General features: G+C 46.2%; 1 protein-coding gene across 2 annotated transcripts; it reads left to right on the top strand.

The window, feature by feature from the left end:
• Positions 1-4,776: 4,776 nt before the first annotated feature.
• GFOD2 (glucose-fructose oxidoreductase domain containing 2) lies at positions 4,777-12,071 on the top strand. 2 transcript variants are annotated; one of them, XM_031058483.1, is made up of 3 exons: positions 4,783-5,126; positions 9,797-9,964; positions 10,181-12,071. In XM_031058483.1, the coding sequence occupies exons 1-3, from the start codon at positions 4,868-4,870 to the stop codon at positions 10,693-10,695; spliced, it is 942 nt and encodes a 313-aa protein (XP_030914343.1). In that variant the 5' UTR covers positions 4,783-4,867; the 3' UTR covers positions 10,696-12,071. The 2 variants fall into 2 exon arrangements, with proteins under 2 accessions (XP_005422829.1, XP_030914343.1); XM_005422772.2 differs by having other exon boundaries at positions 4,777-5,126; positions 9,797-12,071.
• Positions 12,072-13,205: the final 1,134 nt, after the last annotated feature.

Genomic DNA, 13,205 nt, shown 5'->3' with positions numbered 1-13,205 from the left:
CTGAAGGGGGAGGCCTGGTGAGGTGAGGCGAGGTGAGCCCTGCCCTGTTCCTGAGGTGAGGCGGGGTCAGGTGAGCTCTGTCCCGTCCAGCCCCGTGAGGAGCCGCACAGGGGGAGCAGCTGCCCGAGCCCCGGGCACACAGAGCGAGCACTGCGGGCCGTGCCAGCGGCATCCCGGGGCTGCCATGGCCGTGCCGCGGGCTTTGCATCAAGGCCGGTTTGGTTCCCAGGGTGTTCCCGCTGCTGCTGTCTCCGGCACGGTCCTCACTGCCACCTTCGGCCTCGGGCGGCACCTGTGGGAAGAGCCGTGCCTGGAACGGGGCCTTTGCTGCCGTACGGGCAGACCAGGAAGGACAGAGTGCTGTGCCGGGCTTGTCTCCAGGTGTGGTGGGAGCTCCTTCGGGCTGTGGACTCGTGGGTTATCGCACAACCCGCTGGCGCTGAATCAAAAGCACGTTTAGTAATGAAAGCACGTCAGTTTTGACATGGACACGTGAGCCATTCCATACACAGCCTCAAGTATATTTGTGCCAGAGGGCAGAAGTGTTTGCTGATGTGCTCCTCCACCATGTGCCTCGTCTTTCTTGGAACCCAAAAGGAACTTTTTAGGATAAGTTGGAGACATGTGAAAAGCTTTCTCTTTATGCAGAGCTAGTGCTACCCTGGCCAGCACCTTTCTGAATATGTGCTGTTATTTTCACTACCTATAGTGGTCCTCAACAGTTTCTGGGCCCTGTGATCCTTGTCTGTACTATCAAATTTTTGAAACTTCTGCCTTTGGAGCTCCCAGACTGCTTCAACATGCAATTGAATGGGATGCTGTAGGAACCATCAGGTTTTTCATTGCATTGGGTCACAAACTTATTGTTGCTCTGTGTACCAAAAGAGTCAAAAAGCTCCTTTCTATGACCAGGATGTGCCTTCAAACTCACTGTGAAATTCAGCAAAAATGAAGGTGTTTTGTGGCCACAAAAAAGAGGAATGGCAGAGCTCTTAAGTGTTTCAGTTGGAAAATTTAAGTCAGAATGATGTTGCAGGATTGATTATTTAATCTCTGTTAAAAAGAGATTGATTTTTATCTCCTGACATGCAAGATACCTGTTGCAATCTGGTTTCAGTTGCCCATAAAAGCTCTGCCATTTGTGTTTCCTGGGGGAGGGTTCTCACTGGAGTGTTCATTCCAATGTTTGACTGCTGGAGAGGTTGATGCACTAGGATTTTAATTTTTATAACTGATTTGCTGAGGCTTGTGTGAAGGTTTGAGACTTGGCAAGTTCTAAAGTAAATATGTAGAAATTGTACCTAATTGTAAGCTGGTGTTGGTACCAGTTTCAGGCATTTCTTTCTCAGAGCTGTTCCCATGCTCTGCCAAAACCAGTTTTCTCTAGTTTTCAGTTCAGTGCTAGATGTGACTTCTGTGCATTCAGTGAGCCTCAGTGGATAGACAAGAGTCCCTGTAAATGACAAATGTCTGCACTGTCTCATGGCAAGGGTGCTTCACAACTTTAAAAAGTCTGCTGCAAGGAACCACCTCCTTCAGATTGTTTTGTTCCTGCCTTCTCTGAGCTCCATTTGATGTGCTCCTGTATGGTGAAGGACAATGAAAATTGCAGTTTTCTCCATCCTAAGCCACTCTTGACTTTATTACTTGTGACTCTTTCAAACGGAGGAATCTTTCCTTGCTTAGGTCTTCCTTTTCAGGAGATTTTGGTGCTTTTGATCACCTCTGCAGCCCTTCCAGTTCTGCTCCCCCCTGCTTAGAGGAGAAGTACCAGATGTGCACATAGAGCTCCAGACGATGGTGCTCTGGGGACTTCTGTGGCAGCACAGGGCTGTTCTCCTGAGATCCCTGTTCCTTCTTCCCAAACTGGTAATTACAGTTGCCTCTCCTCAGCCGTGGCCTTTTTCTGTCATGGAGGGTTTAGGCTGTTTCCTCACGCTGGCCTAGGCTGGAATCTCTCCTGCTAACCCTGGAGTGTGTCTGCAGTGTGTGTGTGTGTGTGTGTGAAGGCTGCAGTGCCCACGGGTACCCCTTTCTAAAAGCTCTCTCAGCTCAGTTCTGCTCGTGCTCTCTGATTTCCCTGTGTAAGGACTGGCTTTTTGCTGCCCTTCAGCACCCACATCCACCCTGCTGTGCCTGCCCTGCCAAACCAGCACTGCTGAAAGTCTGGTGGGAGAAGAGGAGGCTGCAGGTGGCTCTCAGGGGACAGAAGAGAAGCTTGTCCTGTGCTCAGGGCCACTCTGCAGAGCCTGGTGGCTGCAGTGTTTGGGGTCTCCAGCCCTGTGGGGCCCTTGGACCCTGCAAGCTGTGTCTCCATTCCCAGAGAGCTTGGGCTGTCCTGCTGGAAGTCACTGCTGAGGCTGGGCTGGCCCCTTGTTGCTCTGTGGTGGTGCTGGTGACCTGAAGTTCTTGTAGCATCAGGAGCTGGTGCATGGTAGCTCATCACTAGATTTTGCAGGTTTGTGCCAGTAGCTCCCAGTGATACCAATGTAGAAGCTTGCTATCTTTTGGGATAAGTGAGTTTAAGATTAATTCCACATGACTGAGATTATTTTTAAGAGGCAGCTGGATGGAAAACAGGGAAGAGTAACACTAAAACTGAGTGATTGTTACAGAAATCAGCTTATCAGAGTAGCAGGAGCCTCCTGTTGCACATACTGTGGTGTTCTCCTGGAGCATTTTCAATGAATTCAGCCTTTTCTGAACCGTGCTGGTGTTGTGTGAGTTAGACACATCTGTGTGATCTGTGCAAGCAGGCACACACTCACCTGGTCTGTGTTCCACCTCACTTTGTGTCCCTTCAAACAAAGATGTTCTTTCTGCTGTAAGAATTTTTAACTCTTCCAGACCATAAACTGCTAAACAGATTTGTGGGGACTTCAGTAATTATGCCTGCTGTCCAACCAGTTGCAAGGGTTTGTTTTTTTGGTTTTTTGTGTGATTTATATAAAGCAAGTCTGGGTAGAAGCTGTCCTCCTTGCCAGGGTCCCACCCTTTTATGTAGTAAATATTTTCAAGATCCTTTTGATCTTTGTCACTGCCTTGTTTGAGTGTTCTGCTAAATGTTGGATAAAAAGGAGTTTATGCCAATGAACGTTGTTCATCTTTATAAAGAATGACAGTGACAGTATCACTGCAAATGCTGCATCACACAGAATAAGGAAAAACATACTGAATTAATTAAGTAAATATTTCATAAGCTGTTTTATAGCATCTGTAAACATTTGTGCATTTTGCAAGATAAATATTCTCAAGCATTTCTGTTTTCTAGTTTAGTGTTTGTACTACAGAAATACCTCAGAGTTCAGTCAGGGTTCAGTTTTATAGCACAAGCTGGGCAGTGCAGCACCCCCAGACTGATGAGATGCTGATTGCAAACAAAGCCCTTGCACTGGGAGTAGTTCCACTTCTGTGCTGCTACTGCCCAGTGCTGTGTCAGGGTTTGCTTCATGTCTTGTAACTTAATGTGAGTATCTTGGGATGGGGAGATGGGTAACACTGTTCCTGAAACAGGCCATGATTGTTGCTGCTTTTAGGTGTCTTTTCCAGAGGCGTTGATCTGGTGCTGATACAAGTTCTCTTTTAAAATATGGTCTTTGCTTTTTCATTGGAAGCTTCTAATGAAAACTGAATTCGTCATGTTTTTCTCTCAAAAATAAAAAAAAAAAATCAAAAAAGGTCAAGTGGGTGTAGTAGATGAGAATTCAGAAAGGCACAGAACAAAAGCTGTGTTTTGTAGGTTTCTGTGGTGTCAGAGATTGAGGAGATTTCTGCTGTCTCTCCTTGCAGCTGGTGCTGAAGTGAGTGCTGAAGGCAGTTTGGCCAGGCGTGCACAGCAGCTGGGCTAAGACAGACTGGCAGGTAGAGCTCAAAGGAATTGATTTACCAGGAAATATTTGGAAGAACAAAAAGAATGTGACTTGACCAAATGTTTGTGTGTAGGGAGTATAATAATTCTGTGCAAACCCTGCATTCCTGGAGTTTAAGTGGCATTGGCAGAAGGAGATATTTTTAACTGTCGTGAGTGAAGCTTTTAACTTCCCACAGTGGACACAGAGGAGCGCCCTTCTCCTTTCAGCAAGCACATTTCTGTATATTTAAACACTGGCATTCTCTCTCCTTGTAGGCTTCTCCCCAGGCAAAACAAGCTCACTGAATCCAGGCTTTCCCCACAGGACATATTTTCTAAATCTTCTCTAGACTGACTTATCTATTTGCCATAAAATTGTTAAGGTCCAAGTAGTTGTTTTCAGTTTGTGTATTTAATTTGGAAGAAAGATTTATGTGTCCCAAAACATGTCTATTATTTCCAGCTATTTCAATTGGTCTAATAAAAGATATTACCTCATCTCACAAACCTTTATCTTATTTAGGGGCTTACATCATCACAAATAGAGCAGCACTGCTTTTACTGTTGGTATGACAGACTCCATGTCCTGTCCTCTTGGTGCTTCCTGTCACTCCCAGTTTGTGCCTCTCTGTGTCTGGTTTATCTTGCATTCTTGGGTGTGTTTCTGTCCCCATGTGCTGAGTTTTGAAGGTGAGGAGATTTCTCTCTCCAGCTGCTTTCTTACCATTCTTCTGCAATAGGTTTGTTAGGTTTGTCCCTTAATACTGTATCTCTAGATTGCGCCTTTTTGGAGTTTTGGTTTTTGTCATTAGGATGTTTGAGAATGTTGAAAGCCATACAAAGGACAGAAGATGGCATTCAGGGTAGGTGTGTTTGATCCCACAATGTGCCTTTTCCTGATAATGACTTGCAACTTTTACCATTTTAGGAGCTGTGGATGGGACACCGAGCTGAGGAGCCGAACATTTTATTGAAGGCCTGTGTGTAGACCCTGATGCTTGAATGAATGAATGAAGAATGAAAATGCTCCCTGGAGTGGGTGTGTTTGGAACTGGTAGTGCTGCCCGGGTCCTGGTACCCTTGCTGAGGGCAGAAGGCTTCTCCATTGAAGCTCTTTGGGGCAAGACTGAGGAGGAGGCCAAGCAGCTGGCAGAGGAAATGAACATCTCCTTCTACACGAGTCGCACTGACGATGTCCTGCTGCATCAGGATGTGGATTTGGTCTGCATCAACATCCCTCCACCACTGACTCGGCAAATTGCTGTGAAGGCTCTAGGTACCTGTTTATCCTTGGAGTTGCGCCAAAAATCTGTAGCTTCTTGGCAGATTGAGATTGGAGGCTGTTAGCCCAGCACAGTTCTGGTTGCACCAACGGGCAAATGCAGTGCTAAAAATTTTGTGTGGCATTTGTGAGAAGGGTTACCTGGTGTTCTTTTTTTGTAAAAATACTGTTAATAATTGCTTATAGATCTGCTTGAACCAACTGGGCTAAAATATTTCGCTTGGGTCAGACTGAAGTTATGGTAGGGAGTTTGTAATAAAAATCAGCTGTATCAGAGACAGTAATGAGAGGGTAAATGGCTTTATGCCCATTAAAAAAACACAGGGCAACAAAAAAAAAAACCAAAAAACCAAACAAAAAAAAAAAAAAAAAAAAAAAAAAAAAAAAAAAAAAAAAAACAAACCAAATTGTTTAATTAATTTTAAATTTTCCCATGTACTAGGAAACTGAGATTTTTCTGGGAAGGGAAGGTTGTTCATGCTTTCTCCACAAGTAAAATCAAACTTGGAAGTTGAAAGCCTTTGAAAAAATGTTTGTAAGCACTCAGTAAAATCTTGTGAATTAGGAGCTAAGAGATGCTGTTTTAGCTGTGACCCTGACCACTGCCTGGACCACTCTTGGCACATCCATGTCCATAGCAGGCTGATGTGGTCCCAGGTGGAGGAATCCTTCTGCCTGACTCAGGAGGGCAGATGCTGGGGACAGCAGGAGGAATCTAGCTAGATGAGAAAGAAGGGATGACACCCCAGACTGGTTGGGCGGGGAGATGGGAGCCAACTGCCCAGGCAGCCTGACATTTCTAATTCCCCAGTGTGTGACTTTGTAGTGTTAATGTCATCTCCTGCAGTGCAGCGTGGGTGTCAGTTTGCGTGTAATTCTGTAAATAACAAGGGTGATATTTTTACTGTGTTTACAGGAGATACACAAGTTAATTTTAGGACAGGTAATCTCAGACCATGTGAGCCAGGGTGGTTTGTTGTGCCTCTTTTCTCTACAGTAATTTCTTTTGCAAGTAAACAAATTCCTGGACAAACATTTGCAATGCCACTTAGATATGCAGAGTGAGATTTCAGGCTTTTTTTTCCCTTTTCTTTTTTGTACTGTTAGATTTGTTTGTTTACCTTGTTAGAGTACTGTCCTTTGAATTTCAAGGTATTCTGAGTTTTAAATATTTGAACTGTAAGTTAGAATTTATCTCTTCAAATATGCTAAAAGCTCTTTAAAGCACTTGTTAGGTAATATGCATTTCACTAGGTATTCTGGCCCTTGATGATCAAATGGGCTGAAAAGGAGAGGATTCACCATTCTCTGATGGATTATTAACTAAAAGGGATAGGGATTTCTTCATTGAAGGCTGGGAACCCATGAGATGACATTATCCAGAAGAGGAAAGGGAGGTAAAGCTGGTGCAGAAATACAGAGGTTGTATGTTTGCTTGAATGGAAGTTTAGGAAGTGTAAGGCTGAAAAAGCCAGGGAGATGGATGGAGGAAGCAGGAAAGGGTAACAATCCCTTCCTCTGTCCTGAGATGTTCTGGTCTGTAAACTGATGCAGACATCTCAGGCCAGTGTGGTGCTGACCTTGCCTTTCAGCTCTCCAGGTTCCTTCAGTGCTATTTGCAGGTCTGCTGCCCAGTATATCATGACTTATTTAAAGCCAGTGTTGGGTGGTTTCCTGTGTCTGAGTGTTCTGAAGGAACACAGAATGAGGGGAGGGCCAAAGATGGCAGCAACATATTTTTTTTGAAGTTGAGATTGATACAGTGATGATTATAATCAGAGGATTATTTTCTGTGAATTGTTTATAACAGATTGGTGTTTACTTGCCAAGAGACTGGGCTTTAGGAAATGTCAGAAGTGGTGCAGTAATAATGGTCTTGTGTGTTGTGTTTTGTTGGGCTTGGTTTGTTTGTTTTAAAGTGGTGACACTTTTATCACTTATTTTTGTACCTTTTTCTACTTTTTTAAAAACCTGTGCTTCCATTTGGTAAAGAGGAGAAAAGACCCCAGTTTTTCTAGGTGGTGCAGTTTCCTTCCCTAAGTTTCTTGCTGACAGGTATCCATGAACAAGCCTGGGGACAAAGCAGTGACACTGGTTTGAGTTCATGAACCAGACAGAATAGATGAAAGCCCAGGGGATAGTTCATATTAAAATCAGTATAATCTTATGGTTTATCTCCACAGCAGGCAAAGCAAGAAGCTCTCTTTAAATGTGTGCTTCTTTTGATCTCAGAGGAACTAAATAAATTTCCCCTAATGTCTGAGTTGTGGTTCGTGTCCCACAGTTAAATGCACCCATCCATGCTCTCATGTCTCCTGGCTGGTGAGGGCCTCAACTGAAAATTTTGCAGCTGTGGTTTAGGAAAACAATATGGTACAAAGTTCAGGTTATTCATTACCAAAACAATAGTAACAATCCCAGGGATGTAAGCTGCACTGCCTTGAAAAACAAAAGGCATGGCCATTACCTTGGTCAGGGACCTTGTAGCCATCTCTGACTGGGCCCCTGTCCTTGCCTCATGGCCATCTCTGTGAGCTTGGGCACAGCTGGAGCGATGTTCACTGAAGGCAACAGCAGGATTATCCCAGAGCTGTTCTGTGTTCCCAGGTGTCACCCTGGCACTCTGGCAGTGCACAGTGGGCTGTGCTGAGCTGTCAGTGTGCTGCACTGGCTGCCATCCCACAAAAAGGCAGCAGGCAACTTTAACTCCTCAGGTGGCTCAGTCTGGGCTGCCACAACGGGCACAGCACTGAGTGAGGGCGAGGCTGCTCAGCAGAGCAGGGAGGGCCCGGGGTGACAGGGCTGTCCCCAGGCTCTGCTGGCTCTGCTCTCAGTCCCTGCTGCAGGGAGCCAGGGCTGGGCAGCAGGGGAGCAGCACCAGCACAGCACTGGCTGCAGAGTCACTTTGGAGTCACCATGGAGCCAGAGTCACTTTGGTTTTCTGCAAGCTTTGAGGGTGCAGATCTGCTCGGGATGCTGTGAGCATCCCTTTGCTTTCTCTGGTGGTGCTTTGCTGTAACCTGCCTGGAGACAAGCATCATTTTAACAAGGCAGATAAACTGGACTGAAGCAGCTCTAGATGCTTGTCCAGGTGCTTCAGCCAGCCCTGAAAGTACTGAACTGAGGGTTGTGCCTTGCCTTGGCAGCAGGACTGGGACAGAAATGGTCCCTGAAATGGGGGTTACCAATGGACTGCCAGGGTGTCCACTGGGAATTTGACCTGACCCTTTGGTCATTAAAGCTGCTGTAGACTCTTCTCAGTAGAGGGGATTTCTCACTTGTAGTCTTCACGTTTTCTGACTGGGTTTCACTTGTGTCTATTAGAAGCAGAGGTTCAGAGTCTCCTGTAGCTGTCCCTTGGCTGAGCTGTGTCACGGAGTGTGCTGGCCCCTGGCCCAGGGTTCCTGGAGGGCTGGCTGGGTGCAGCCGGGAGGGGGAGCACGGAGAGCAGGAGCCACCGTGGGGGATGTGCCGTCCCCTGTGCCAGACACCGACCGAAGTGCCTGTGCTGGTACCCTCGCACTGGGAGTCAGTCAAAAGCTGTGCCAGGCAGGGAGCACAGCCTGCTCCTGGCTGAGGAGGAGCTTTCAGAGAGGTGCCCAGCGCCCTGTGCAGTGATTCCTGCAATTCTTGGGCAGAAACTGAGGTGTGCCATGACTGACATTCAGGTGTGGCATCCCCAGTTAGTGTCTGTAAAAACCATGTTAGGAATAACATGGTTATTAAAAATGTGTAGATAAGTATTTGATCAGATGTAAAACAGGAAAAAACAGTAAAAGTCAAGCCCTGCCATTAGAAGGGGGATACCAGAAATGTAAGAACTGGTTAAAACTTGTACTGTCATGCTCTTATGTATTACTTAATTTCTGCTTTACACTTAGGGGAAAAAAGAGGATTATTGACTGCCCCATTGATTTAGGCTGAGCACAATGTAAAGTGCATCAGGAGCAATAACAGTGCAGTGGGTCAGCTTGGGGGTGCAGCTCTTGTCTGTGTAACTCAGTCACCTTTTGTCTGCTTGTACAAACAGGCTCTATGTGCAGACCAAAATTATTTGCTTTCTAATTAGAAAGGGTTGTTTTAAAACAGTCCACCTACCAAAACATTATTTCTAATTCTTGTGTTCTGTACACAGAATCTGTATGTATCTTTTATATATATATACATTTTTATATAAAAGTAAATGGCATGTCCCATTTATATTAATTAATAATAATAATAAAAAATTGTAGAGGGATGGTGAAATACAAAGTGAAAATCAAATCTCCCTTTCCCCCACCTCTTCCCTGCAGGGTACATGGTGCTTTTTTTTCTCCTCTAGCTATACAGGTATTCAAATAATGTTTTAAATATAGCACTCGTGTCTTGTTTAGATGCCATGTGATGCCATTTGGACATTTATCTTTCATGGTGTAAAAATCCTCTCTTTATTTGGAGCCTCCCTCTATGAGAGTTTGTCCGCTCTGCAACTGGAGCATCTTGGAAACAGCATTGAGTCTTGCTGGACTTGGCATTCCTACTTTAGTTCTCAGATCTTTACCTTAGAAATTGCAGCAGGAAAGCCCAACTCTTAAAACCACCACTTCTTGACAACCTCTGGGGCATCTGAGCATGTTCTGCTCAAGGGTGCTAAATATTGTATTTTTTTTTCATTTGTGCTACAGGAATAGGGAAGAACGTGCTGTGTGAGAAAGCTGCTACCTCTGTGGATGCCTTCAGGATGGTGACAGCTGCCAGGTACTACCCCAAGCTGATGAGCATCGTTGGCAACGTGCTGCGTTTCCTGCCCGCCTTCGTGAAGATGAAGCAGCTGATTGAGGAGCACTACGTGGGCAACGTCATCATCTGCGACGTGCGGGTCTACGGGGGCAGCCTGCTCAGCCACCAGTACAACTGGATCTGTGATGAGCTCATGGGAGGGGGCGGCCTGCACACCATGGGCACCTACATCATCGACCTCCTGACTCACCTCACCAGCAGGAAAGCTCAGAAGGTGCACGGTTTGCTCAAGACTTTTGTGAAGCAGAACACGGCCATCAGCGGGATCCGCCACGTCACCAGCGACGACTTCTGCGTTTTCCAGATGCTCATGAGCGACGGCGTCTGTTGCACTGTGACTCTCAACTTCAACATGCCCGGCTCCTTCATCCATGAGGTCATGATTGTGGGCTCTGCCGGCCGCCTCATAGCTCGTGGGACAGACCTCTACGGGCAGAAGAACTCTGCTCTCCAGGAGGAGCTGCTGTTCACAGACTCTCTGCCTGTCAACAAGGGCCTTTTGGAGAAGGGCTTCAAGGACATCCCTCTGCTGTACCTGAAAGGAATGGTGTACATGGTGCAAGCTCTGCGGCAGTCTTTCCAAGAGCAGGAAGACCGTCGGACGTGGGATCATAAACCTGTGGCTATGGCAGCCTCTTTTGAAGATGGCCTGTACATGCAGAGTGTGGTAGAGGCCATCAAGAAATCCAGTAGGTCAGGTGAGTGGGAGACTGTGGAGGTGATGACTGAGGAACCAGATGCCAACCAAAACCTCTGTGAGGCACTTCAAAGAAATAACTTATGAACATTCCTACCTTGGAAAATACTACTTCTGGCTGTAATGTAAAAAAACCCGGTTTTTAAGATATGTAGATTCTTATTTAATAGCTTGAGTTTCTTGGTTTTTTTTTAAATATGTAAAATATGTTCTCATAGGAACAGTTCTGGTTTAAATTGTTTGAAGAGTTTTAAATGTTTCTGTTTTTAGCAAACATTTAATTTTTGTCTTGGAGACTGGTAGGAAAACTTGAATTGCCCTTTGCACTTGCAGTAGCTGAAGTGAATTGTGGGATCTCTGCCATTGCATGGCTTGGAAATGGGACACAACCCCTGTTGCACAGGTTGCTGATTTAACTATGAGAGCATGAAGAGCAAGATCAGGGAGTATCTGCTGTTCAGATGCCTTTTTCCTCTCTCTTGGAGACTGATTTATGTTTTAATCCTCAGTTTGTAAAATTTTACGAAAGAGTTCAGTGATGTAACAAGTCTCTGAACTCCTATAGGACAAAAAGTAGAAGGAATGGATTAAAGTTAGTAACATACAGATCAGCCTTTTGGCTTCCTGTATGTGGTGAATGTCTTTCAAATTCATTCAAACTGATGTTTTATTTAAACGATACTATAATTCTCTGTTGTTGGTGTCTTGGCAGGAAAATATTCAGGAAGTCTGTGATGCATTGAGCTATTCTTCCATATCTGTAGATATTATTCCTTCTACTCAAGAGGCTGCCTGCATCCAGCAGCTGTTTTTCCATAAGCTCAGTGCTTATGTCAGTTGTGTTTACTGCCTGGCAGCACCAGTGCCGTGCCTGTGGGGCCACCTTCTCATTTCTGTGACTGTTACCAAATAAATGCCTCCCTGGGTCATGGGACTGCCACAGTGTCGTGGGTAACAAAGTTGTACAGCATGAACCCTTTCAGGGACCTGAAAGTGGAAGGAAGGAGGTATTTCCTACCTCTTGCAGCTCTCTTCATGTGCTGGCTGGGTAACTGTCACACTACACACATCCTGATAGTTGAGAGAACAGGGACTGAACTGCCATGGCTAAATGTGCTCTGGATCTCAAACACTGGCTATTAACCCTCTGGGCCAGCCCATCCTCACTCCCTCCTGCAGCTGGTGTCCAGTGGAGAGATTTGTTGGCAGATGATGGGGTGGAAGTTCATTCCTTTTGAGAAATGTTTCTCTCTGAGGCAGGTATGTGGAAAGGATATTCTAATTTTACTACATTTGTTTTGTGTACTTGAAAGCTTTTTTAAAAATGTATTTCCCACTAAATTGTAACCCTGTGTATTTATGTATATTAACATGCACGCTGCTGTTCCATAAGCTGGACCTTCCTGAAAAGTATCATGTTTTCTACAGAAATAAAAAGTTGTGTTTGTTGAGGGAGTTCTCTATGCAGCTGTGTGCTTGTGTTTGATTTGGTCAAGCTAAAACCATCTTAATAAAAGTGAACAGGAGACTCAGAGCTGGGACTCAGTCCTTCCCCACTTATTGTAGAAATTGCCAGAGGACCCCAAGTAGAAGCAAAATCCCTGCAGTATTGATGGGACCACTTTCTTTGCTTGGTGTATAAATTAGGTATTTACCTTTGGATGTTTACTTTCCAGACTCTGACAGAAACAAGTCTACTGCTGTGCTGTTTTAAAGGGTAGGAGCATGGCTGCTCTTGTGCTCTGCACATTCTTCTCCCTGCTGTGAGCTGTGTGAAGGAAGTGCATGGTTAGATTGGATATTAGGAAAAGGTTCTTCACCCAGAAGGTGGTTGGGCACTGGAATAGTGTCCCCAGGGCCCAAGCGTGCCAGAGTTCAAGAAGAGTTTGGACAATGCTCTGGGAGGCACAGGGTGGGATTCTTGGGGCTGTCCTGTGCAGGGCCGGGAGTTGTACTCAATGATCCTGCCATACGTGTGAGATCTAATGCCTGTGGAGTCTGTGCTATGTAAAATGGATGAGATAACGTGTCCTGAGCTCACCTGGCACTCACCACCTTCATTCAGATAGAAGAGCCCTGACTGTTTTCATGCCAGTTTGGGGGTCTGTTTTGAAGCTGTCCTTCTGGAACTGAGAATCTTCCTTTGTGCCTTTGTCACTAAGTTTGTATTGGGCAGAACAAATCTAAAGCACAGCTCCTCCTCTGTGAGAAGAAAGAAGCACAAAACATCTCCGGACGATCCCAGTGAAGGAAGGAGAGTGCCGAGACTGCTGGGTGAGAAAGAGACATGACCGCAGAACTGTGCGGAGAGGTGAGAGGGGCCTCTGTGGGCTGGCTGCAGCCTGGGGCTGCCCTGCTCGGGCAGGGCGGGGCGGTGACCGCAGGCGCGCCCCTTTGGGCGAAGCGGGTTCGAGCCGGGATTGCCCCGAGGAGTCCCTGTGTGTTTAATGCAGATATTGTGCATTACGGACCGGGGGCTCGGTGTCCCCCGTGTGCTGCGGGGCCCGGGCAGAGCCGGCGGTGCCGAGGGAGCAGCTCCGGGGGCCCTCGGGGCCGGGCCCGCCCATCCCGGCGGAAGCGGCGGTTGCCGGGGAGCG

The sequence above is a fragment of the Geospiza fortis genome, unplaced genomic scaffold (genome assembly GCF_000277835.1).
Source record: "Geospiza fortis unplaced genomic scaffold, GeoFor_1.0 scaffold97, whole genome shotgun sequence".
Lineage (NCBI taxonomy): Eukaryota > Metazoa > Chordata > Aves > Passeriformes > Thraupidae > Geospiza > Geospiza fortis.
Note: the sequence above shows the minus strand (reverse complement) of the source record. Positions and strands in the feature narration are given on the sequence as shown.

Bases quoted from the DNA above. Each gene is read 5' to 3' on its own strand.
- GFOD2 (XM_005422772.2), top strand. From the start codon at position 4,868: ATGAAAATGCTCCCTGGAGTGGGTGTGTTTGGAACTGGTAGTGCTGCC. The intron at 5,127-9,796 runs GTACCTGTTTAT...TTTGTGCTACAG, and splicing joins AATTGCTGTGAAGGCTCTAG to GAATAGGGAAGAACGTGCTG.